Source organism: Carlito syrichta, unplaced genomic scaffold (assembly GCF_000164805.1).
Source record: "Carlito syrichta isolate Samal-C Ts95f unplaced genomic scaffold, Tarsius_syrichta-2.0.1 Scaffold316759, whole genome shotgun sequence".
Taxonomy (NCBI): domain Eukaryota; kingdom Metazoa; phylum Chordata; class Mammalia; order Primates; family Tarsiidae; genus Carlito; species Carlito syrichta.
This window is the reverse complement of record NW_007260855.1, coordinates 31,486-56,121: the sequence shown is the minus strand read 5'-3', so window position 1 is coordinate 56,121 and position 24,636 is coordinate 31,486. Positions and strand designations below refer to the sequence as shown.

General features: G+C 49.5%; 1 protein-coding gene across 1 annotated transcript in view; it reads left to right on the top strand.

Moving 5' to 3' along the window:
- Positions 1 to 15,889, top strand: part of UCK2 (uridine-cytidine kinase 2) — a gene marked incomplete at its 5' end in the record, with an annotated part of 18,429 nt that extends 2,540 nt beyond the window's left edge. The window contains 4 exons of the mRNA XM_008074641.2: positions 4,639 to 4,781; positions 11,129 to 11,226; positions 13,769 to 13,817; positions 15,482 to 15,889. Of these exons, the coding sequence (XP_008072832.2) occupies positions 4,639 to 4,781; positions 11,129 to 11,226; positions 13,769 to 13,817; positions 15,482 to 15,621 (430 nt within the window). The remainder of the gene's footprint in view (positions 1 to 4,638; positions 4,782 to 11,128; positions 11,227 to 13,768; positions 13,818 to 15,481) is intronic.
- Between the last annotated feature and the right edge of the window lie 8,747 nt (positions 15,890 to 24,636).

Sequence of the window (24,636 nt, the reverse complement as noted above, 5' to 3'; positions counted from 1 at the left end):
CTGGCCACCGCAGCCTCGACCTGCTGGGCTCTGGCGATCCTTCTGCCTCAGCTTTCCAAGGAGCCGGGACTACAGGCACGCGTTACCACACCTGGCTAATTTTTTTTGATTTATTGTAGAGATGAGGTCTCGCCAAGTTGCCCAGGTGGATCTCGAACCTGGGGCTCAGGCAGTCCACTCACCTCAGCCTCCCAAGGCGCAGGATTACAGACTGAGCCCGGCTATCCAGTCTACTTTCAATGGGCATGTCCTCACTAGAATCTTCCGAAGCACTTCCTACCATGGGCCAGGTTCTCCTGTAAGGAAATTCAAAGATCAAGATACTTATCATGCCTAATCATACCACTACAGATCAGATAGGAATAAAAAGGTTTAGTATAGGAATTGGAGCTCACATGAATGTTGGGGGCTGAGAGAACGAAGACCTGGAAGACTGTAGTCAGAGAATCAGAGAAAGTAGTCCCCACTGACTCCAGTCTGAGGCTCTGGAGCAGAGCAAGGGTTCATGGATGACTCTAAGAAATCACCTTGCCTGGGCCCACAGCCTCAGTGTGGGAGTTTATGGAGCGTTTGCAAAGTCTCATCATTAGAATTTCCTGAGTATTATATATTTTGCTTCACTTTCACCTTTTTTTTAAAGTCAGGTTTTCACTCTTTTGTCTAGCTGGAGTGCAGTGGCATGATTACAGCTAAGGTAGCCTTGACCTGCTGGGCTCAGATGATCCTTCCGCCTTAGCCTCCTAAGTATCTGGGACTACAGGCATATGCCACCATGACTGGCTAATTAAACAATTTTTTTTGTAGAGATGAGGTCTTACCATGTTGCCCAGACTGGTCTCAAACTCTTGGCCTCAGACCGTCTTCTTGCCTCAGCCTCCCAAAGTGCTGGGCTTACAGACGTGAACCACACTGTGCCTGGCCTCACTTTCACCTGGAAGCTTGTGACTAAAGGGATTCTGGGAGTTGTAGTTCTCAGGGGAGTGGCAGTAGCATCAGTTGATGAAAGACAGCCCAGCCCACAACTTCCCAGGTTTGGGGTGGGGTCTTGCTGAAGAATTAAAATGCAGCATGGCAGCTTAGGCCAGAGCCTGCAGAGGAGCATAAAAGAGGCAGAAGAGCTGGGGCCTTCAGAGCAAGTTGTGTGTGGAGGAGGCCATGTTTAAGCTTACGTTAGAAAGGGCAAGGCGTTGTTGGGGAAGGGTATTTCCAAGTTGACGGAGAGGGAAGCGTTTCAGGGGTCGGCATGGTTGAGCTTGGTGGGGAACTACAGTGGGTAGGTGTGGATGGCTGGGTGGGTGTGAGGGGAAGCAGGCAGGCCTCAGATGGGGAAGGGCCACAGATGGCAGGACCAGGAGCATGAGTGTGATATAGGTGGGGATCCACAGATGACTCTGATGCAGAAGTGGAAAGGTCATTGTGTTGGCAGGGGGGCAGAAGATCCACAGTGCTGTCATGAAGATGCTTTGGAGTTGCCCAGGGCCTGAGGGAAGGCAGTGGAAGTTCAGGTTGAGGACAGAGGCCAGACCCTGACCAGCGCAGAGTCAAGGAGTGAGAAGGGAAGCTATCTTGTGCAGTATGAGCTTCACCAAGTGCATGTGTTACTAGAAAATCCCGGCAGAATTCCCAATACAGACATGTTTCCCTTTTCCTCCTGATTTGTTTTAGACCTTGGATTTTAAAACCTTATTTTTTAGTGGCTCAGAGCCCATCAATTCTGAGAAACTTTCCATGACCACTCTAGACCACAGCCACCTCCCTCTGCCATTCCCCCAAATCTCAAGGTATTCAGGACTCTTGGATCCCATCCCACTTAAAAATGAAAATCTGTGGGACTAAAACTAAGAAGATACCTTTTTGCTGCAAATATCCTTTTCTCTGGTTCTCTTCTTCCTCATAAACCAAATGAGATGGTTGGCCTAGGTCATTTCAAATGATCTAATAGTCCAGGTTTCTTTGTGGGACTTCATAGCCAGACTCTACACATCTAAGTGATACATTCTGCCAAGTATAGCTCCTTGCATGCTCTTTGCTAGTAGTTGCTTCATAAATGTTGTTTCTGCTTTTTGCTTACTTGTTTTTACTTCTGAGCTGTTTTGACTTACATGTGGACTTCAGAAGTGATAAATTCCAACTTCTTAGGGTACCCCCAACAAAGCAGGCAGTTGCTTACTCCTTCCTGGAATAGCATTTATTCTTTTCTGTCAGTTCACAGTTAAGGCATCCTGATAAACCCTTGATACAGTGTCAGTAGAGGTTGACTGCAAATCCAAAGTGCTCCACAATTAGAAACTTCTTGAGGATTAATGTGACGCTCAAAAGAAACGTTCATAGGAGCATTTCAGATTTCAGATTTACGGATTAGGGATGCTCAACTATACATATAATGCAGATGTTTCAAAATCCAAAAACAACCCAAATCTGAAACAAGCATTTTGCTTAGGGAACACTCAACCTGTGTATGTAAGCCTGGCCCAGTCATTGTCTCCTGTTAGTGTGTTTTGCACATGGAACCCTTGGAATCCCACAAATACATTCTCTTTGTTTCTCAGCAGAGCCCATTTGCTTTCTGGTGTAGGGCCGTTGCCTAGGGTGGCTCCTGTTGACCCTTTTTCTGTCTACTTCCTTTTGAACTCCCCCAGGTTGCGCTCTTTTTTTTTTCTTTTCTTGACTTGGAGTCTCACTTTGTTGACCTGGCTGAAGTGCAGTGGCATGCTCACAGCCACTGCAGCCTCGACCTGCTAGGCTCAGGTGATCCTTCCATTTCAGCCTTCCAAGTAGCTGGAATTACAAGCATGTGCCACCATGCCTGGCTAATTTTTTGATTTATTATAGAGATGAGGTCTCACCAAGTTGCCCGGGGGTCTTGAACCTGTGGCCTCAGGCAATCCTCTCACCTCAACCTCCCATATTTTTTTTTAAAGATATGGGTTCTTATCTGTTACCCAGGCTGGAGTGCAGTGGTGTGATTGTAGTTCATTGCAGCCTCCAACTCCTGGGCTTGAATGATCCTCCCGCCTTAGCCTCCTGAATAACTTGGGACTACAGGAACGCACCACCACACCTGGCTAGTTTTTTAATTTTTTGTGGAAACGAGGTCTTGCTGTGTTGTCCAGGCTGGTCTTGACCTCCAGTCCTCCAGTGTTTCTTCTGCCTTTGCCTCTCTATATTGGGAATATAGATGTGATCCACTGCGTCTGACCAACTGCTTGCTTTCTTATTTACAATGATGCCTCCTGTTTTCTGGCAGCTGATATCCTCTAGACTCCTGCTTCTCAACCTGGCTGCATGTTAGAAGTACCTGGGGAGCTTTTCAACAATATTGAGGCTTGAGCTGCACTCCAGACTACTTAAATTAGAGCCCCTGTGGGGTTGGACCCAGGTAAAAATGTTTTTAAAAGCTCTGCAGATAATCCTGGTACACATCCAAGCTGTACGACGGTTCTGGAGTATCTGCTGATCTTCCTAACCTGGCCCTTTTCTGCCATCTTTCTGCCCCAAATTCTGCTGCTTGGGTAACTACCCCAGCAGTGCCTGTTTTAAAACTCAGACATAAGCCCAAGGGTCCAAACTAATGAGGCATGGGAGAGTGTTGATTGGTTGGAAGTTCTAGTGGCATTCTCTTCAACTGGCAGTAATTCCTGACCTCCTTATGTTTGCACAGATAGAACCATCATTTTAAAGATCTTTTAAAACATTTGTCTTATACACAAATGTTTGCCAACCTGTTAGTCAAGGCGATGAAAACCTTGCAGTGATGATCCTTGCTTCCCTTTCAGTGAATCATAGGGCAGAACCAGAGGACGGGAGTGCGGTGGAATTTGAGGCAGGGCAAAGCTGGGCCCGGGCAGGTCTGAGCGTGGGAGCCCCTCACTCACCCATTAATAGCATTTCACCCTCACCTGGGAAAGTCATGTCTACCATGTCTACATTAGCAGCGCCTTGGGCTTCCCAGCTGTGTGGGTGGGTGTGTATTCCCTGATCTACTGATCAGGAAGAGCAGACCTAGTAAGCTTGGTGCTGACCGGTGGCTGCCATGCTGGCCTGTGGTAGAGCCAGACCAGACAGAACTCAGGTTGTATTTCCTCACAGATGCTTTCCCGTCTGTGTCCTCTTTTCTAGAACTTTTTTCCCCCTTCCGCCTTCCGTTCTTTCCTCCCTCCTTTTGGTTGCTTCAGGACTGGTGGGAAGAGGGTGGGGTTGTTGAGAGGACACTGAGTTTCTGTTTTTAAAGTTCAGAGTGTCAGGTTCTTCAGATGCCAGACGCAAGAGCATTCCTGGAGACGCCTTTGGAGGAAAAAGAAATCACATCTGCTTTTGTCTGTTTTTATTTTTCATTTAACAGCAGGTATTTTTATTATTCCATGGAGACGGACGTCTGGTCTCTATTTCTGCTTTATGGTGAAAGTTCAGAAGTGGTCAGAGGAGACCTTTGTTCCAGCCATGAACACCCTTCCCTTGGCTTTTGGATGGTGGTCCCCGGGCTTTGTGAGGCTGTGTTAGCTAAGCCCTTCACCTGCTTGAAGTCTGAAGGGGAAAAGAAACCCAGAACTCAGCTCGGCCAGATGCCCTGGCTCTCCTTCTCCCTTCCCTTGTTGTCCCCTGCCTGGCTCGGCCCATCTTCTGCTCTGTGCTTTACAGGAAGGAGGAGACGGTCACCGTCTATCCCGCAGACGTGGTGCTCTTTGAGGGGATCCTGGCCTTCTACTCCCAGGAGGTACGAGACCTGTTCCAGATGAAGCTTTTTGTAGATACGGATGCAGACACCCGGCTCTCCCGCAGAGGTGCGTTCTAAAAGCTCAAGGTGGCCCTGTTGGCAGCCACCTTGGGGGCAGGGGAACTGGGTGTCTGTGGACGGGTCCCTGCCCCCACTGAGTCTGAAGCCTGTGCCTTCCCCAAGGCAGCTGTGTGTCACATGAGGCTACATCAGTCCATCCCCAGGATACCCTGCTGCCCAAACACTTGGTGACATTTAGAAGGGCTTAGTCACTGTTTCAGATGATGAAAGGCTTGCGAGGTCACAGACAAAATAAGCTGATGTCTGGTTTTGCTGGGGAAAAGTTGGTTGAAGTGCTTAGTTCCTTGTGATTTTCCCACAGGGTATCAAAATCAGATGCCTTAATTTGAGGAACTAAGGAGGCTGAGGACAGGATGCCCTTGTTGCCTGCAGTGCTGGGTGGCCTGTCTATTAGCCTGCTTCTCTGGCCCTTTTTCTTCTAGCAGTCTGTATGTAGGCTTGATCACTCTTTCTAGCCAGCTCAGGAGCAGGAGGCTGGCCTTTCCCTCTGCAGGCCTTAGTGAGTATGCACCTGCCCATGCTAAGGCCCTGTGCCCTGAGCACAGGTTTGGGGAGCCAAGTCTGTGAATTAAGCCCTGTAGGACATTGAACAGAGAGTTTGCTTCCACCAGAAGAGATTGGGAGGCTTCATGGAGGAAGGGGTCAGGACTTAGATGTGGTAGGGTCTCATAAGGTACACAGCAAGGTACAGACAGTGGCTTGTCCTGGGAGTCGCTGGAGTGTGTACAGGGTTGCACAAAGAGATACTAGAAAGTAGCTTTGCATGCGGTTGTAGGGACTGAGGCTTCCAGTTTGGCTCCTGGTGGGCAGGGGAAAGCCACCACGGGGTTTTGAGCAAGGCAAGTGAAATAGCCACTGCTCCGTGTTGGTCGCAGATTCTGACGGAGGAAGGGAAAGCCTGCCGCCGGTGTGACTCTGGGGGGCAGTACTACCGATCTAGGCAAGCGTAGAACTGTCGTCCTCAGGCTTGGGGAGAGATGAGTTAGAGGTGACAGTATCCAGCAAGGGCAGTGGGTGGGGGTGACTGAACAGAAGAATGAAAGGTGACTAAGCTTTGTGCCTTTATTGTGCCAGAAAGGGAGGGAGATACAAAATGATGAGGGTAGCCCTTACTCACAGGGCACATTGTTGACACATCAATGTCTGGGTAATTTTCTCATTCATGAAACAAATCTGCAGTTTATCCAGCTTAGTACTATCATGACAAGAACTGGTGGGGGTTTTTTGTTTGTTTGTTTTTTTAGTTAGTTTGTTTTAAGTCGGGGTCTTACTCTGTTGCCCAGGCTGGATTGCAGTGGCATGATCACGGCTCATATAGCTTCGCCCTACTGGGCTTGGGATCCTGCTGCCTCAGCCTCCTGAGTAGCTGGGATAATAGGTGTGTACCACCACGTCTGACCAATTAAAAATTTTTTTTTTTATTTTTGTAGAGATGAGGCCTCACTATGTTGCCCAGGCTGGTCTTGAATTTCTGGGGTCAAGCAATCCTCCTGCCTCTGCCTTCAAAGGGCTGGGATTACAGGTGTGAGCCAGTCACCACGCTCAGCCCACAAGAATTGCTAATGGGATCAGTGGACCTTGAGAGAAACCAGGCCTGGGTCTTGCCCTTCTGAGTAGTAATGTGATCCACTCTGTAGTAAATCACTAGGAGCCACACCTTTGCTTGCAGGCAGGGTGGGGACTGGTAGCGCCATGAGATGGAAAGGAAGCAAGCCCGGGTGTGGGAGGAGCTTGCATTTTAGTCCTAGAAACCCCCATCCCCAGTCAGCTTTGTGACTGGACCCTTGTGGCAGCTTCAGCTTGAGTTTCTTTCTGGGTAATTCTGGGGAGACAGGCCTGCTTTTGGTGTCATGCGCATGGCCAGGTGGGATTTATGTGGTCTTTCTGGATGGATAATTGGAGCCTGCGCCTGACAGCCCCCCATGCTTCTGACCCGTCACTCCAGGCTCTGCTTTGGTTGATGTGCTCGTTGTCCATATTAGCTTGCTGAGTCAGAGAGGCAGCTGAATACACAGGGGCACATTAATCTTGGAGTCAGGAGACCTGGGCTGAGTTCCTGGTTTTGCCACTGACTCGATGTGTGACCTTGGGCAAATTGTCTTCACATCTTTTTCCTGTTAGGGTACCATCTAATGATTAGTACTCCTGGGATGGTTGTGGAGATTAGAAGTTGTGCAGGTAAAATGTTGGTGGCGCATTCATCGGGAAGAGCAGGGATGGTGTGGTTAGCGCTGTTCTGTTTTCTGAGTTTTCTGTCATGACTGGCCAGGACCTCTGAGGAGGTCTGGGATGTCCCCAGGAGCTGGTGATACCCAAGCTGATGCCATTCTGAGTCCAGCAGGTGGCACTGGGTGTCAAGGATGCAGTGATCTGAGGTAGGCCCTGAGGAGGGTGTGTGAAACATCACTCGGAGAATCAGAACCACGTTTTGAGCAGCAGCGATGACCTCAGAAATAAAGTGAATCTTAGTGTCTGATTCAAGCAGATCATATGATCTGGTTAAACAGAACATTCCCTCTCCTTTCTCGTACTGGGATCCTTATGGGGAATGGAAGACATTCCTGTGGTTATGGTGGCTTTCCCTGGGGTCTCTTAGGGCCATCCTGCCACCCCCCTGCCTTTCCTGAGGCTGCCTGGGTAGGGCTCTACCCTCATTTCTGATATACTGGCTTATTGTCACCCACTGCCCAGTCACTTTCCTGGCAGACTCGTGGGACTTTCCCACATGCTAGTTCTACAGATTCTTTCTCCCTCCACATAGGACAAAAAACATGCCTGGCATGTGCTTTGTGGAGTGTGGAGGTGGTACAGGAAGTATGACTGGGGGGAGGGGGAGTTAGTCAGAAGCAGCTATTGGTTGGGTTTGAGAACATTCCCAGGAACTTGAGTTAGCACCTATGATTTGAGCTGTCATTGACACCCTCCTGGGCATGGAATCCCCCACATGCCAACTTGACCTTCATGGAAAGAGACTGCCTTCGAATAATGCAGCCTGGCCAAGACATGCCTCCTTCCCGTTGGGGTCCCTAGGGATTGGTTTCCGGTAGGGCTTGCCTTACCGGAAACCCCTCTGCGCTGTCTACCCTGATCCATCCTCAATGCTGGGGTGGGGGGATTTAGGACTGCCCACAACTTGTCCCCTCGTATGTCATTCTCAATCCCTGGCTAGAGCTAGGGCTGCACTGGACCTTCAGGGTGTTCAGTCTGTTCTTTAAGGTAACACATTTCACGTAGGGTAACACATTTCCCATTTCCCATAGGTAACACATTTCTCCATCTAGTTTTTAAACTGAATTGACTTTACCACTGAGGAATTGTCTTTATTTTTGCATCCTAAGTTTTGTTCTAGGCTTTGGTTAACCAGCAGGAGCATGACTGGATTTGGAAAGGCTGAAGTGGAAGGTCTAGCGGGGCTGGGGGTAGCCTTGTAGCTTTCTGCCCTTTACCCTCCTCTGAAAGGGCCTGTCCTGGCCCAGCCAATGTGCTGGTGTCAGAACAATAATAGGGAGCTGGTTTTGAGTCCCCGGTGTCTGTGGTTTGTGCTAAGATCTTGTTCTGACTCAGTCCTTAGCCTGATCTCATTTCCTGACTGTGCCTGAGGGGTGGGACCTTTCAGTGCAATGAGCTGGCTGGCCCTGGGCTGTCTTTGGCTTGAGGAGGAGTCCCAGTGTGCTCAGGGTGACAGCTCTGTTGAAGCCCCATGTGGAGCAGAGGTGTGCAGAGCCCCTTGATTTTGCATATTCCTAGTGTCTGGTCAACATTTTGACCCATTCCTGCTCTCTGTCCCAGCATGGAAGCTGGAGTGTAACTCTCATCCCCATTTCTCCCTCTCCAAGTATGTCTTCCCGTGTGCTTGTCTCCTGCCATCCCCTCCTTTCTTTCCAGCTGCCCTCTCCCCCTTACTTCCCCCTTTCAGCTGGGTCTGACCGGCTTACTCAAGTTCAAGGTCCTGCCCTCCCACGACGTTGGGCTGCTCTGTCATGGAGGGAGCCACCGCTGTCCTAAAACTTCCTTGGGTTCTTTTGTTGTTGTAAGCATCAGGGAAACACGTGTTTAGGGGACATGCATGAGGTGCCAGGCACTGTGCTGAAGAGAGTTTCATGCACATCTGCCTGTATTCCTGAATGGTAACTATGAGGAAGCCCCATTAATGTCCCTGTTAAGGAACTTGAGACTCAGAGGTTAAGTCACTTGTCCAAGGTCACAGTAGTAGAAGTTTGTGGAGTCAGGAGTCAGACCCAAGGGCTCACAGCCCCAGAGGCAGAGCAAGAAGCTGCTTTGAGCCACAGAACAGATTCATTGTGACCTGCTCTGCCACCTGCGTTTTGCATGACTAACTTCTTCTTTCCAGTGACAAGATGGATGAAGCCCACCAGGTCTTCAGGAAAGAAGGGGCCTGAGGGCACGGGTGGTGGCCTTAGGTGGGCCATGTGACAGAGTGGACATGCACGTGTGTGTGTGTGTGTGTGTGCGCGCGTGTGTGTGCGTGCGCGCGCGTGTGTGTGCGCGCACGCGCACGCGACTGGGTAGAGGACAGGCTCCCTGCAGTGCTCAAGCTGTCAGCAGCTATGTGAAAAGTGTGTTGTGAAACACACCAGCATTGGACGTTCCAGGGCAGAAGCTGCCTGGGTATGGGTGTAAGTATTTGTTTTTTTCCCTAGTTCTTTTGATCTGGTTTCCTTTTTTCTCTGGGCTTTATCTGGAGACCTGTGAAGAATAGGAGGTTGCGCTCACTGTGTGTTTTGGCCACGCTGAACTTGTTAAGTCTGTGCCAGAGCTCTGAGGACTTCTGGGGGCACCACATGGTGGCATCCAGGGCTCCTTCTTGGCAGGTCTCCTGCAGATCTGCCGGGGCAGCAGGTCGCCTGCAGGAGCCCGAGCCCTGCTTGCAGTGTCAGAGAAAACCACTTCCTGGCTCCAGAAGTCACTGCTGCTGGGTCAGGCAGGCAAGTCCTGGCACATTAGGGACCAACTAGCCATCTTACTACCACGGGAAACGTCCTGTGGAGAAAACAATTTATCAGTCAAGGAACTGGTATCAAAGTCAGATGTGGTAATTTAGTGCCTAGCTTTTTGGAATATGGTCATCCTGAGAGTTTTCTAACCTTCTGATTGTACAAACTTCAGACTTCAAGTCAACCTGGATCGTGGCTGTGATATACCCTCCCTCCTTCCCTGTCCTGCCTTTGTGTGTGTACTCATGCACGTACGCACAGTCACAGACATATTTAGCTTTCCAGAAATTTATTCACAGATATGTCCATATTTGTTTACAGTGACTTTGACCCCATGGCTTGTGTCTGTTAACTGAGACGTGGTTGAGAAGGTGTTGAGGGGCTGTTGCAATTGATGATGGAGAGGATAAAATTTAGAGGTGGGGCGAAAGATTGAGTAGCTCAGGTGCTAAGATTAAAATGACATCTATAGAGAGGGACTGTTCTTACTTGGATTTTCTTTTTTGTAGACTCTTGTTATGCTGCCTAGGCTGGTCTTGAACTCCTGGTCTCAAGCAATCCTTCCTCCTTGGCCTCCCAAAGTGCTGGGATTACACGTGTGAGCCACTGCACCCAGCTGAGAGAGGCTGTTTTGATTAGTCTCTCCTTCCAAACTGACTCCCTGGGGGAAGCTGAGGCTCAGGGAGGTTAGTGTCCAGTGGCAGAGCCAGGAGGACCAGTCCCCTTTCCGTTTTTTGACTCTTAAAAAGAGAGTTTGGTGAAAGTCCCTGAATAAAACTGACCTGGGAAAGAAGGTAGAAGATGGTAAGTTTGTGTCAACCCAGGCATCTTGACACCCCAGCCCACTGTTTCCTAGCTTAATTTTCTCATCTTTCACCAAGTGGTTTTTCTATTTGCAAACCTCTGTGCTTGAGATCAGTGGGAATGGCTGACCACAGTTGATTCCTCTATCCACCTTCTACCCGCAGAGGGGTGTGGTTGGGAACTGGGAGCAGCGAGCGGATGCTTGAACAGCAGGTTGCTGTACTCATGGGCACAGGTAAGTACAAGTACAAGTGGCCGGGATGCAGCCCAGGCCTCTTCCTGTTACAATGAGCTCTCCAGGGCTGTGCTGAAATTTTGTTTGGATCAAATATTGCTTGAAACAAGAAGGCTGTTGGCCTCAGTGGCCTGTCTTTTGTTTCAGAGAGCATTTTGTCAAAGCAGAATATTATAGTGAGATGTCAAAAAGCTGCTGCTGATCTCCTCTTGGCCAAGTCTCTCAGGCTTGTGCATCATCCAGAGTGGAGCTTGCGTGAGCCTGGCCTCCTCGGGAAGGGTGTGTGTGTGTTGGCACATGCGCCGTTTTCTGATTCTTGTTTTTTTCCTTCTCTTACAGTATTAAGGGACATCAGCGAGAGAGGGAGGGACCTTGAGCAGATTCTGTCTCAGTATATTACGTTCGTCAAGCCTGCCTTTGAAGAATTCTGCTTGCCAGTGAGTTGAATTCTTGGTTTGTTTTTGTTGAATTTAAAATGTAATGATACAAATGAAAGTCTGCAAATTGCTGGCACTCTCCAGCTTGAATCCTGTCTCTGATTGATCTTGTCCTGAGTCCCAAGAGAGGGCAACCTTCAGCCCTCTTACCTTGTCTCTATGTTTCTTCCAAGAGCTCTGCTGTTCTTTCTTGGGGGTTAGCCCTGTAGGGTCCCGCTAGTCCTTTGGCTGGTGAATTCCCAACTAGTTCCATGCTTCTTGCGTGGTGGGATCAGGGTGCGAGGCCCTTGACTGAACGTGTGTCCTAAGAGTAGTCCTCAGCCATTTGTATGTCTCAAAGGTTTGCAAGGGTTGGAGTATCAGTGGCCCGAGGGCTGTGGCCCAAGGTGTCTCCTGAATCTCTCTTGCCACCCCAGGCGAGCCCTGCATTTGGTCAAGCATGTCTTTAGCCCCTGTACAACTCTCATTTGGGAAGCATCATGACATCCTGGAATAAGCTTCCTCACTTCCACCCTGGCGGGACTTGTAATTAACTTACTAGTGTTCTTCATGGCAGCTGGGAGTTCTCTAGTGAGGTGGCTTTCAGAGAAGGAAGGAAGGGAAAAGGGCACATTATCAATTTACAGCAAATCAGCCCTCAGCCTGGGGAAGACACAAGAGATGTGGTGTGGTCGGCTTGCAGGAGAGGAAGATGTAAGAGAGAACCTGGTTTTGGAGGGAGAAGTATTTAACTCAGGGGAATTCTATACCTGAGTCATTGTGTCTTCTCCAGCATGGCCAAACCATGGACTGGCTTTTTAATCATTTAAAATTAAGCTCAGAGAGAGGGAAGAAGGGACAGGCTGGGATTTATCTTGGTCTTGGTTGAGATCTTTTGGGGAGGCTGGAATCTCTGAAGTAATTGAGAATAGGTTTAGAGAAGGCTGGGTATGGGGATTTTTCTGTTTGTTCTAATATTTCACTTTCTTTTTTCTCTCCCAGAAAAATAGGGTTTCAAACTACCTTTGTCTCTTTAAGCCTGTTTACTTGACTTTTGTTTTGAGCAGGGGGCAGGTAGACTTCCTGAGTTAGCTGAGTAACCTTGATACCTGTTCATTGCCCTGGAGAGACAGTTGAGTTACAAGATCAGATTACTGGGAAGATGCCAGAAAGGGCTGAGGGCCTTGAAATTCTTTCCATTCATTTATCTATCTCAGGACTCTCTTGCTCTTTCTAACTTAATAAGAATGCAAAGCATGGCATCATTGGGTATCCATTAGAGTTAGCTGCTCATTCTCTGTTTAACTTAGTCATAATGGAGCTCAGGATTCTGGGCTGTTTTCTGCTTGTTCCTGCTGTCCAGCTCACTGCCCAGGGAAGACCAGCTCATTCCCCTGTGAGCCAGAAACTTGGACTTGATCAGTGCCTAAGTTAGATTTGGGTCTGACACAGTCATATTCCAGTAGTTCTAGCATGGAAGCTGCAGGAGTAAGAATGCCCACACCCAGTCTCTGAAGGCATTTTTTATGTGGCCTCATACTGAATTTAGGTTGTATGCCAGGATATGGTTATTTGTAAAAATGGTCTGCGGAATCTTAGTAAATTTTTAAAAAGTGTCTACTTATAGCCTTACTTTAAAAAAAAAATTAAATAGTGTAGCAACAGAGCCAGTCATCAGTGGAGATTACTTTTTCTGATTTAACCCTGTGCTAGGAGTGAATGGTGCTACCTTTTAGACTGTTATAAAAATTGAAGAAAGACCCATCTCTTTTTAAGTTTGGGTTTTTCTAATTCCTAATTTTTCCTAGTGGTCTAGAGGCAGTTAAGTGTTCAGTTTCAAAGACCATGTCCTCTGTGCAGGTCATAAACTGAGACAGTGTTAAACATTAGTAACGAGAACTCAAGAAAAAGCTGAATCCTAATATAGCTAGAGTGGCTAAAATCCATGGTAGGCCATTAAATGTGAATTATCAGTTTTTTTTTTTTGAGTTGGAGTCTCACTCTGTCACCCAGACTGGAGTGCAGTGGCCGCTCCCGGCCACCGCAGCCTCGACCTCCTGGGCTCCGGTGATCCTTTCGCCTCAGCCTTCCGAGTAGCCGGAATTACAGGCGTGCGTTACCACGCCCGGCTGATTTTTTGATTTATTGTAGAGATGAGGTCTCGCCTGCCCAGGCGGGTCTCGAACCCACAGCCTCGGGCCATCCACTCACCTCAGCCTCCCAAAGGCGTGGGATCACAGGCTGAACCACCGAGCCCGGCTGAGCAGTTTGCTTTGATGAACCCAGTCTGTACCACTTCCCTCTGACCCATGACTTTATTCTTTATTCCTCCTTCCTTACACTCACATCTTAGCTCAACAAGGTGCTTCCTTAGTTTTCCCCAGTTTTCTAGCTACCTTCACCATGAAGTTGTAAATGATCTTCTCTTCGAAGCCTTACGCTGTGCCGTCTGTGATCGATAGGATGCAGGCTGCTCGTTTTTCCAGAATCTCCTGGAGAGGGGCTCAGGCCAGCTTGTCTCTGAATTCCTCTGTTAATGCATCATAACTGTCTTTCTCCACAGACAAAGAAATATGCCGATGTGATCATCCCTAGAGGTGCAGATAATCTAGGTGAGTGCCGGAGGGTGTCATCCTGTGGTGCATAACTTCTGCCCTTAGTTACAATGTGAAACAGGACGAGGTGACTAGACAGGGCTGGCTGTCCCACTCATCTGTGATCGTGAACCAGAGCCACATGTCTGCCCACCTGCCTGGCCGAGAGAACAGGCCTCTGGGTGTGTGGACACACGTGTACCGGGCTAGACACAAGCTTGTGTTCCTCTGGCAGAACAGAGGGCTGTAGACGGCCTTATATGACCACTCCTGGGATGATACTTGAAGACCTTGCATCCAACACTACCTTTTAACAAAACCAGATTTCCTCCTTGCTCTAACCTGCCACCACCAGAGCCCTTCCTAGAGGAAGCTGCTTGCCACCATTATTATATTTATTTATTTGTTTGTCTTGTCTTGGAAGTATGAATGTCTCTGAACTAGGCATATGGCAGAGTTGATCTGTAAGATAGAACCCTATCTTCTCATTCTTTTTACAATGTATTCCATCTCCCCTCTGTTTAAAAAAAAGCTTTTATATTTGCTGCGTTGTTTGGGAGTGAGTTACTGCAATATTTTACCCTAATTTTTTAAGAACAAGGATATTCTTAGTATATCACCACAGTTTGTCATGATGCTCTGGAAACCGTTGCTATAATATCCTTTAACATGGAGATGTTCCCCAGCCCTTCTTTGTTTTTTTATGTACTGACTTTTTTTTTTTTTGGAGACAGGGCCTCACTTTGTTGTCCAAGGCGGATTACAGTGGCATGATCATGGTTCACTGCAGCGTCCTGGGCCCACCTCAGCCTCCTCGGTAGCTGGGGCTATAGGCACATGCCACCATGCCCAGCTAAGTTTTTTATTTTTTTGTAGAGACGTGGTCTTGCTATGTTGCCCAGGCTGGACTTGAACTCCTGGGATCACACGATCCTCCTGCCTTGGCCTCCCGAAGTGCTGGGATTGCAGGTGTGAGCCACCTCGCCTGGCCCGACACTGACACTTTGAAGAGTACAGGCCCATTGTTGGTAGAATGGCCCTCAGTTTGGGTTTGTCCTTTGTTTTCTTATGACTGTATTCAGCTTTGCAACCTAGAAGAATACCATAGGAGAGAAGTCATGTGGCATTCTTCCTTGGGAATCACGTCAGAAGGCGCTTGCTACTTCTTCCATTTGGAGTGCTGTTAACATTGGTCATTGGGTGGAGGTGTATAATTCTAATTCAAATAAAAGATAGCACCACCGTTTATTTTCAGGAGTAGGCAAGAACCTTCCATGGGGCTGTCTGTTTTGGGATGGAAGCTGATAGGTTCCATACTGGGAGGGTCTCATAGCTAGTTGTTATCAAAACTGTGACTGGTCATCAGGTCTGCAGAATGTTTGATTGCTTCACCCAGTAGTCCTGGTGACTGGTCATCTCCTGATGAGCAGCCTGTTCGTAAGGGCTTATTCTGTGCTAGACAGTGTCTGTCTTACTCCTTAGAATGATCCTGTGGGAGGAAGATCATATTAGCCTAGTGAGAGACACTGGGAGGTTGAGTGACTTGCCTGTATAAGTGGCGGAGCTACTCCTCTGGAAATCTTTTGCCTCTGGTTCCTGCCTGTCCTTCTCCCCGACAGATGCTGACTCACCCCTGCACTTGTGCCAGCACCCTTAACACTCTGCTGGTCTCTGCTTCACAGTGGCCATCAACCTCATCGTGCAGCACATCCAGGACATCCTGAATGGAGGGCTCTCCAAACGACAGACCAACGGCTGTCTCAATGGCTACAACCCTGCACGCAAGAGGCAGGTGTCGGAGTCCAGCAGCCGGCCACATTGACCCGTCTCCTTCAGACCCTGGCCCCTAGCCAAGAGACAGAGCAGGGGTCAGGAGGTGCTGTCCACCTGTACATACCGTTTCCTACGGCGTTACTGAATTTAAGAAAACATCATGGAGATGCAATGCCTTTCTTTTTTCCTTTTTGTACTTTGGAACGGTGAAGTGAAATAGAACTTGACCCTGAGCTTAAATGACAAACTGTGCCAACTACAATTGGTGATGCCTAATTATGACTCCAATGTGTAACCACTTATAAATACATATATATGTATTACATATATATAAAAGGATCTATTTTTGTGTAAATGTACAAATACTGTACAGCTGTTTGTCATATTTTGCAGAAGAGTCTGTACTCGAGTGTTTTGGGGCAGGAGCTAGGGTTTTGCCAAGGGGCAATTCATGTTGTGTCTGGGGCTGGGTGGGGTCAGATTTGGGCATCTGTGGGAGATGGGGTGTGGCGGAGGGGGGATTTTGAGTGCCCTGGACCTTGATGAGAACAGGGTGGGAAACCCTTGCCCACCTCCTCTGTCTCACGCCACCTTCTTGGAGCTAGAGCTTAGTGATACGTCGATAAGAGAGACTCTTGTCTTTTTTTGAGTTGAATTTAGGTGAGAGCTCAACTCAAAAACCAAACTCAGGGAAGAGTCCTGCTGAGGAAAACGTCTTATGTTTTCTTTCTGCCCCACCTCTGGCTGCTTGGACCGCTAGATGACTCCTTCCTTGCCCTGCTGCTTCCCCGTCTTCCAAGAAGCCAGAGCCGTCTCTCTTTCCTTCCCTGACGAGGAACTTATGGGATCATTTCCTGACAGAAGCAGGGAAGGAGGGAGTAGAACAATGCCTGTTGTCATGTCTGAGGAAGCACTGCTTCCTTTTGCCTCCCAGCAAGGAACTGATCGAATTCCTTGGGCTTTTTCCTGTAGTGGAAACGGCGGCCCGTTGCATTGTGGGTTTTGGTTGTGGACGTCTGCAGACTGACAGCTGGCAGCCCCTTGGAGTAGTAAGAGAGCTCTGTCTGAGCAGGGGATAGTGGTTTTTATTCACTGATACCTGGGGTTTGCAGTGAGATGATGGCACGCACCTTTCGTTGGGGATTCTCACAGTGTCACAGCCAGGAGGATTTAAGTTGACAGCACCGAGTGAATATGGCAGCTGCCAAGCATGGGGTAGGAAACATATTTCTGCAAAAGTATTTAGAAGGAGAGTATTTAAGTGGGAGGCTGAAGTTGAAAACATCTGAGGTGGAGATTTCTAGCCTTCCTGAGTGTTTCCTCTTGGTGGACACAACATCTCTGGAAGAAGTACTGATTCCTGACCTGGGTGGAGGGCCAGGGGGCATGGGGAATCAAGCGAGATGGAAGGAGGGATGATGAGTTCTAAGCCTCAGTTCCTAACCACAGAAGAGCCAGAGATTTTTGAGTCAGTGTTGACCATCCTTGTGCTTGGTGGGCTGGGCCCTTCGCTGTTCCTCTGTGGCTACTGTGGCTGGAAACATCTTCAGGACCGTCTCCTTCTGTGCTCCCCAGAGCCTGAGAGGACCATTCAGGCCAATCTGACTCTGTTATTGTTTAGTCGCATCAAATTTCCCCCTCAGTCTCAGCATCATCCAGTTGAACTTCCTTTTTCTGGGCTCAGTTTGACTCTAAAACTGCTTTGCTCTTTTGGAAAATCCAAACCTAGTCCCCCACCAAGCTTTGCTGCCCCAGAGACATTCAGGAAACTGTGCTACAGGCCCCGAAGGGTGGCCCCCCGGCATAGCAGCCACCTGCTTGGGGCAGGGGAAGGTCCCCACGGTGCCTGCTCTAAGGGCCGGCTGAGCTGGAGTGTCTCAGGATCAGCCTTCATGACCTTCATAGACACACTTGGATCGGTTCTGAGATGAAGGGAGGCTGGTGGGCCTGCACCATCCTCCCGAGGACACAGGGCTCCCGGCCTTGAGGGCCCAGCTATGCTCGGCTGAAGCCCACCTCTGTCTGCAGAGCCTCGGCCCTTCAGTGGGTAGCTCGCTCAACTTTACTTGAAGCTCCCAGGTGCCAAACCATTTAGTGCCTTGGCTGTCTATCCCACTGCCCTGGAAGAGGGATTCTTCTCATCTTGGAGCCTTTACTTAGCTGCTTCCTCATCTACCTGTGGTGTTGGGACCGAGCCTCCCGCATTCCAAGGAGCCCCCTCCTAACTTGGAACAGCTCTAGGGCTGCCCTGCCCCCTTGGCACACGATCGCCGAGTCTTGGGGGCTTGGCAGGGGCCCTGCGCGGTGTTTGCATGCGCCCGGGGCAAGGAGGGGAAGGGAGGCTCTGCGTGACCCAGCATTGAGCCGCCATGTCTCTCAACTTGAGCTTTCTGTAGGATAGCATCATGGTCTTCGCTTTTAAAGAGCCTCTGGAGCTCTGATTCCGTGGAGGCTCAAGGGTCGAATTATTAGACCAGAGACTGTGGCATTTGTCATCCGGGTTCTCCTTGGTGTTCAGAGAGGAGGCACAGACGGCAGAGTGGGGTGATGTGGGCCTGCGCGCGGGAGTCCCTTGGCCTCAGAGCCACGCGATGGTGCTTGCATCTCTCTCCCTGCTCAAGTGTCGTCTGTGGACCAGGTGTTTAGAAACAAATACCTGAGTGCCGTGTCATGGGGTGGTCCTGGTTTTATAACCCTTCACGCTGATGGAACTCCTCTAAATTTCTTATTCTTGGGCCTGATCCCGGTATGAGCAGAGTGCTGGGAGCCTGTCTGATAATGGAAGTGGTGTCACCTCGGGTGTCCTTTGGTTTGGAGGATGGGGTAGGGCCTTGAAAAGGCAGTGGGCTAAACAACAGGGTCTCTGTAGACCAAGCCGGGGAAGAGTCTCTGCTCAGCTTTTCTTGGAACTCTCCCAGTCATCCCTGCTTCTTGTCTCAGCCACTCAGAGATCCTGGGAAAGTCGGTTCTTCTCACCTGGGCTTGGAATCGGGTGCTTGTGGCTATGCCCAGGGTGGGTGACCAGGCTCGTTAGGCCACTGGGTCAGGCAGGAGGCTCACGGACACCTCAGCGCAGTTGGGAGGCAGGAGGAACTTGAGCCCGGAGAGTGTGTATGTTATACTCTTGCTGCCCTCTGCTCTTTCTTTGGCTTCGCCGTGACCTGCACACCCAAGGCCGAGGGAGGGTAGCTGCCTCGTGCAGGGAAGTCTGCTCCTCTGCCCTGGAGTCTCCTTTGCGTCTGTCAGAGAGCCCAGTGCCGAGGAACTGGGCTGGTCGAGGGGAAGCTGGGTGGGGTAGATTGTGGAAGGACTGGCGGGACTTGTCTACCACCCTTGCTCTGGGTGGAGTGGGGGAACATTCTCAGTGTCAGACAAAACAGGAAGGGAGCAGTCTGGCAAGGGCACGACTGGGTGCATCTGGAGCTCGCAGTCCCTGTTAACCTCTTGTCCCTGGGCCTTCTGCTGCCTTTCTCGTACCAGGGGCCAGGTCCAGGTCGGCTTTCTGGTGGCTGAGAGGCGGGGAGTGCCTCCCCAGTGCTGCCTCAGGAGCAGGGTGAGCAGCTGCGTAAAGACCAGGCTTCTTCCCTCCTTTAGGATGCTTGCCCTTTCCTCCTTTCACTGCCCTCCCTGTATTGTTAGTGGTTATAAAAAATGACTACATTATTATATACTTTGCTGTAAATAAAGACTGAACAAAAAAGATCCAGTTCTCGCCTTCTTTGTGGTCAGGGCCCAGAGCAGTGACAGATTCCTGAGCAGCCCAGGGAGGGTCTGCGATGTGTGGGAGGCTTAGATGTGGTCACCTGGCCTGCTGACATGCAGCCTCATGGTCCTGGGGCGGGCCCCGGAACTCAGCCGGGCTCAGGCACTGGTAGGATCCCCGACTTACATTCCCCTTGTCAAGTGGAAAATGTGGGCCGAGACTTCTGGGAGGGTTGGTTCTTGGGACCTTCTGGCTCTGTGTTCCCCCTCATGTCACCCAGTTTATGCGACCTCTGTCACCTGTCTTTCCCAGTTCGGTCACCCAGCCCTTCCTCGCTCAAACAACCTAAAGTAAACTTTTGAGGGTGAGGGTGGTGGACGGAGGAGAGTTTATCTTATAATAGCTCAGACAGGATTATATTATGTATGTGGAATGAGTGAATGTATGTGGAATGAGCCAATGAATGAATGCATGGATGTCTGCCTTTTTAAATTTTTTTTTTGAGTCAGAGTCTGGAGTGCAGTGGAAACTCATGGCCACCACAACCTCAACCTGCTGGGCTCAGGTGGTCATTCTGCCTCAGCCTTCCAAGTAGGAGAACCACACCCATCTAATTTTTTGATGTATTGTAGAGATAGGATCTCTCCAAGTTGTGCAAGACTGGTATCAAACCCTTGGGCTCAGGCAATTCCCTAGCTTCTGTCCCCCAGAGTGTGAGATTACAGGTGTGAGCTGCTGCACCCGTTTTCTCCCTGTTGTTCAAAGACCCAGGCGACCTGCCACCAAGGATTGAGAATTGGCGGCTTCTGTGCTCTCTGCAGCACTTCAGACCAGCTCACCAGGTCTTTCACAGTTACCTCTCATCTCTCCATCTTGTTCCAGGAAGGTACCCGGAGGACCCCTTGATGAGCAGAGCCATTCTGCGCTTTCCAGTCCTCGGTCCACTGTGACAGAGGCGCCCCTCTGGGGAGGTGGCAGGTGTTGTCCAGAGTCCGCCCTCAGAAGGCAGCTGTGTTTTAAGTAACACTGAAGTGCCTCTCTACAGGAGCTGGTGTTACCAAGCATGCATGTTGTCTTCTGCCAAGTTGAGTCAGAGTAAGGGACTTGCCTGATGTTACCCAGGAGGTGACCGTGCAAGCCGGTGCTTAGCAGTGGTCAGTTTTCCTCTCTGCCCTGCGGGCACCTCCCCCCATCCCATGCAGGTCTCATCTGGACTTCGAAGTTTTGTCAGTTCTCACAACTCAGTTCTGTGTCTTCATAGTTGGGAAATGGCGGTGTGGGTCCGGGATGTCCTGTCTTCCCACCTTTGTGTCACAGCATGCTGAGTCAACCTTCAGCCCAACTTGCAGGAGATAGCTGTTTGACTAGTGCTGCTTTAATCAAACCATTGATTGGGGCAGATTAGAAGGAACCTGTTAGGACCTGCTGAAAGGCATGGAGAAGGAGCCCTGGGATGCAGGAAAGCCTATTTCAACAGGGTGAACCAGAGATGTTGGGTTTCTATCATTTGGTGCTGGGGAATGTTTCGATCTCTATGTTATGTGGGTTTTTTTTTTCTTTTTTGTGTTGTTGTGGGGGTCTCACTCTGTTGTCCAGGCTGGACTACAGTGGCATGATCCCAGCTCACTGCAGCCTCGACTTTTTGGGCGCAGGTCATCCTCCTAAGTAGCTGGGACTACAGGTGTGCGTCACCACACCCAATGAATTTTTTTGATTTTTTTTTTTTTTTTTAAGAGACAAAGTCTCACTGTGTTACCCAGGCTAGTCTCAAATTCTTGGGTTCAAGCAGTTCTTCTGCCTTGCGCTCCAGATGTGCTGGGAATACAGGTGTGAGCCACCACACTCGGCTGGATTTCTGTTTTAAAGCAGATTTTAATTAGATCATTTTCTAAACCCGGAATGAAGTAAAGCCACTTGCTAGATTTTGGATTATGCCTGTCATTTTGCTGATTTTTTTTTTCATTAGCTATAAACTAAAATACCAAATAGCCAAGTGAAAAAAATTTGAGTTAGGACTAAACCCAAGATGTATATTCTCAGCTAAATGAATGGAGGGAAGGGGTAGGAGAGCATGGAGTTGTGCCTTAAGCAAATTCATTTTTTATATAGTCAAATCCATACTTGGCTTGTGTTTTTATATTGAAGATTGGTTTGGACTAGATCTAGTGGTGCCTGTATTATGTTGTCTAGAATGGAAAATGTCACGGGGTTCTGTGCAGTGCTCCGACTGTCCTGGTCAAGGGAAAGCCAGCATGGCCTCTGCCCAGATAGCTCCCATGTCATGATATGATTTTACGCAGAAATCCAGATTTTCTCACCAAGATAATGGCAGTTGTGGATGCTGTCAAAATTTATCTTCATCAGCACTACACACTTCCCTTCTGTTCCTGAATTTTCCTTAATATTCACATTTGGCTTGCTACACTTTCACTTTGCTTCATTTAATCCTCAAAACAGCTCTACAGAGTATGTAAGGAATGTGGTCATGTTCCAGTTGTACTGAGAAGGAAGCCGATTTAACCCCAAGCAACTACCAGGAAGTAGGACAAGCTGCGAGTTGGGTTGTCTGATGTGTGTCTGCCATCTAGTGGTGGGATTCAGATTGCAACAGGAGGGTTTCCCTGGAGTGCCAGATTTGTGCTGTACTCTTGGCCACCATGGTGTTTCTAAGAGCTGTTTCAAATTCCTGAGCTCAAGAGAGCCTCCAGTCTCTGCCTCTTGAATAGCTGGGATCACTGACCCCCCCCACAGTGTCTGGCTTCTGATCAGTCTTGATTAAAGCCTTCACCAGGGCAGATAGAAGCTGACCCTTGGCTGTTGCTTTGCTGAACTCTGGTGTGTCCGCGTGGCTCTTTGAGCTATGGCTGCCATGTTTTCCTAAGCTTTGGCTCCTCTCCCTTAACTTGGGGAGGCGAATCCCCCCCCCCGCTTTACTTTCTAAATAAACTATATTTTCCAATCTAAAAGAAAGAAGCTGACCCTCTTAATTTCCCTATTGCTACATTCTAGTGTAGCTGGTCGTCATAATCAGTGTGTCGGGGGGTGGGGTGGGGGGTGGTAAGAGACATTACTGGGATCCATTCCAGGGAATTCTGACACTAGAGAGGGAACCTTTTTGTTTTGCTTTGTTTTTTTTTGTTTGTTTTGAGTTGGAGTCTCACTCTGTCTCCCAGACTGGAGTGCAGTGGCCGCTCCCGGCCACCGCAGCCTCGACCTGCTGGGCTCCGGTGATCCTTCCACCTCAGCCTTCCAGTAGCTGGAACTACAGGTGCGCACTACCACACCTGGCTGATTTTTTTATTTATTGTAGAGATGAGGTCTTGCCAAGTTGCCCAGGCGGGTCTCGAACCCACGGGCTCAGGCAATCCACTCACCTCAGCCTCCCGAAGGTGCGGGATTACGGGCTGAGCCACCGAGCCCGGCTGGAGGGAACCTTTTAAAACAAACAGTACAGGTGAGCCAGATGAGCAGTCAGGGTATCCATGTAGAACATGAAGATCTATGGTGTTCATTGCATTGGAATCCCATTTCTCCCAGAAATGTCCTATGTGCTGCTTAAGGCCCTTCCCTGCCTGCGTGGAGACTGGGAAGAGGGCTTAGAGGCTGCTCTCAAGTCCACTCAGAGCCAGCACTGCCCTCTAAGTTTGTCAGACCCCAGGAGGTTCTGGGCTATGATTTCCCTGGGAAGGTTCCTTAGCATGTCTGCGAGTGCTGGGCCAGCTTTTAGAAGTCAGTGCAGTGGCCTTCCAACATGTTTTCGCCATGGAGCCCTTCAGGAAATCTCACCTGCAGCCTGTAGAAATCAGAGGAAAGCAAAGCTGTGTGGTTGAAACTGGCAAGAGGGGGTGGTGGTGGGGGGCGGTCTCCAGCCAACCCCCAGGCTCTCCCTTGAGAGTTCTTGGGGCTCTCTTGAAAACTACTTAAGCCCAGGCTCATTTCACAGATGAGGAAATGGGTCCAGAGGCCAAGTGAGTGACTGGGTCAAGATCCCGCAGTTGGGCTCTAGGTCTGCAGTGGATGGGATAGGCTTTACAGACAGAAGGGAACACCTTTCAAGAATTATATTGGGTCAGTTGGTATCAACTGAGTTCTGTAAAAGGGACTCCACATTCTTCGCAAGGATTTCAGTGCTGACTGGCCTGGGCTAAGCAAGGGGGCAGCTTCCTTGGGGAAATAGCTCTAGAGTTAGACCTTGATTAAAAACTTGGCTCCCTTACTTTATCGCCGTGTGGTCTAGGGCAGGCTGTTTGACTTCAGTATCTGCCTCTAGGGCTAACCTGGAGTACTGAATCGGGCCAGGCAGGCAGAGTGGCAAGACTGGCTGCATGGGTTGCCTGGTGAGTGGTGGCTGTTTTTGTGCTCCTAGTGTGTCCCTTGTGAGCGGGCTGTGGACGAGGCTGCATTGCTTGGGGTTCTGGAGCCGCTGGCTGACTCGGGGAAGAATCCCTAAGCTAGAATCCCTAAGCTAGCAGCCACCACTAGTGCCCTGCTCCCAGGCTGGCCTCATCTGTTGCAGATGGGGGTTTAGTAAAGCTAAAGGAAGCCGGGCTCGGTGGCTCAGCCTGTAATCCTGCGCCTTTGGGAGGCTGAGTTGAGTGGATTGCCTGAGCCCGCAGGTTTGAGACCCGCCTGGGCAAATTGGTGAGAACTCAACTCTACAATAAATAAAAAAATTAGCTGAGTGCGGTAGCGTGCGCCTGTAGTTCCAGCTACTTGGAAGCCTGAGGTGGAAGGATCGCCAGAGCCCAGTAGGTCGAGGCTGCGGTGGCTGGAGTGGCCACTGCACTCCAGTCTGGGTGACAGAGTGAGACCCCAACTCAAAAAAAAAAACGAAGGAAGGTATTTTGATGTAGAGACATAACCAGTGGGATTCAGAGACCCACCTGTTCCTGACCCTCACCCCAGCGTGAGCCCTGAGTTGGAAATTGAGAAGGAGATGGGGTCAGGAAGGATATCTATTGTGCATAGTATTTGGTAATTTAAAATGGAGCCTATTACTTAATGGTATGTGTTTGAGGACCTCAAAATAGTGAAAGTCCTGGCACCAAGACAAAGGGGTCAGATATCTTGCCCTCTGGTTCTGCAGCTGAAGGGTCATCCTGGGAGTCAGACAAGCTGGGGGACGCTGGGGATCTTCCATGGGACGGCCTGCATCGAGCCTGGAACCCTCTTCAGGGCCTAGGTTCCCCAGCACTCAGGATGTGCTGGTACCCTCGTGGAGGAAAATGCTGCATTTTTTCTCAATTGGCGTTTTTCATCTTTTTTTGGGGTGCCACAGATTCCTCTTAACAGTCTGCAAAAGGAGCCCTTCTTAGAATAATGTTTTTACATGCATAAAGTAACATCCAGAACCATCAAAGG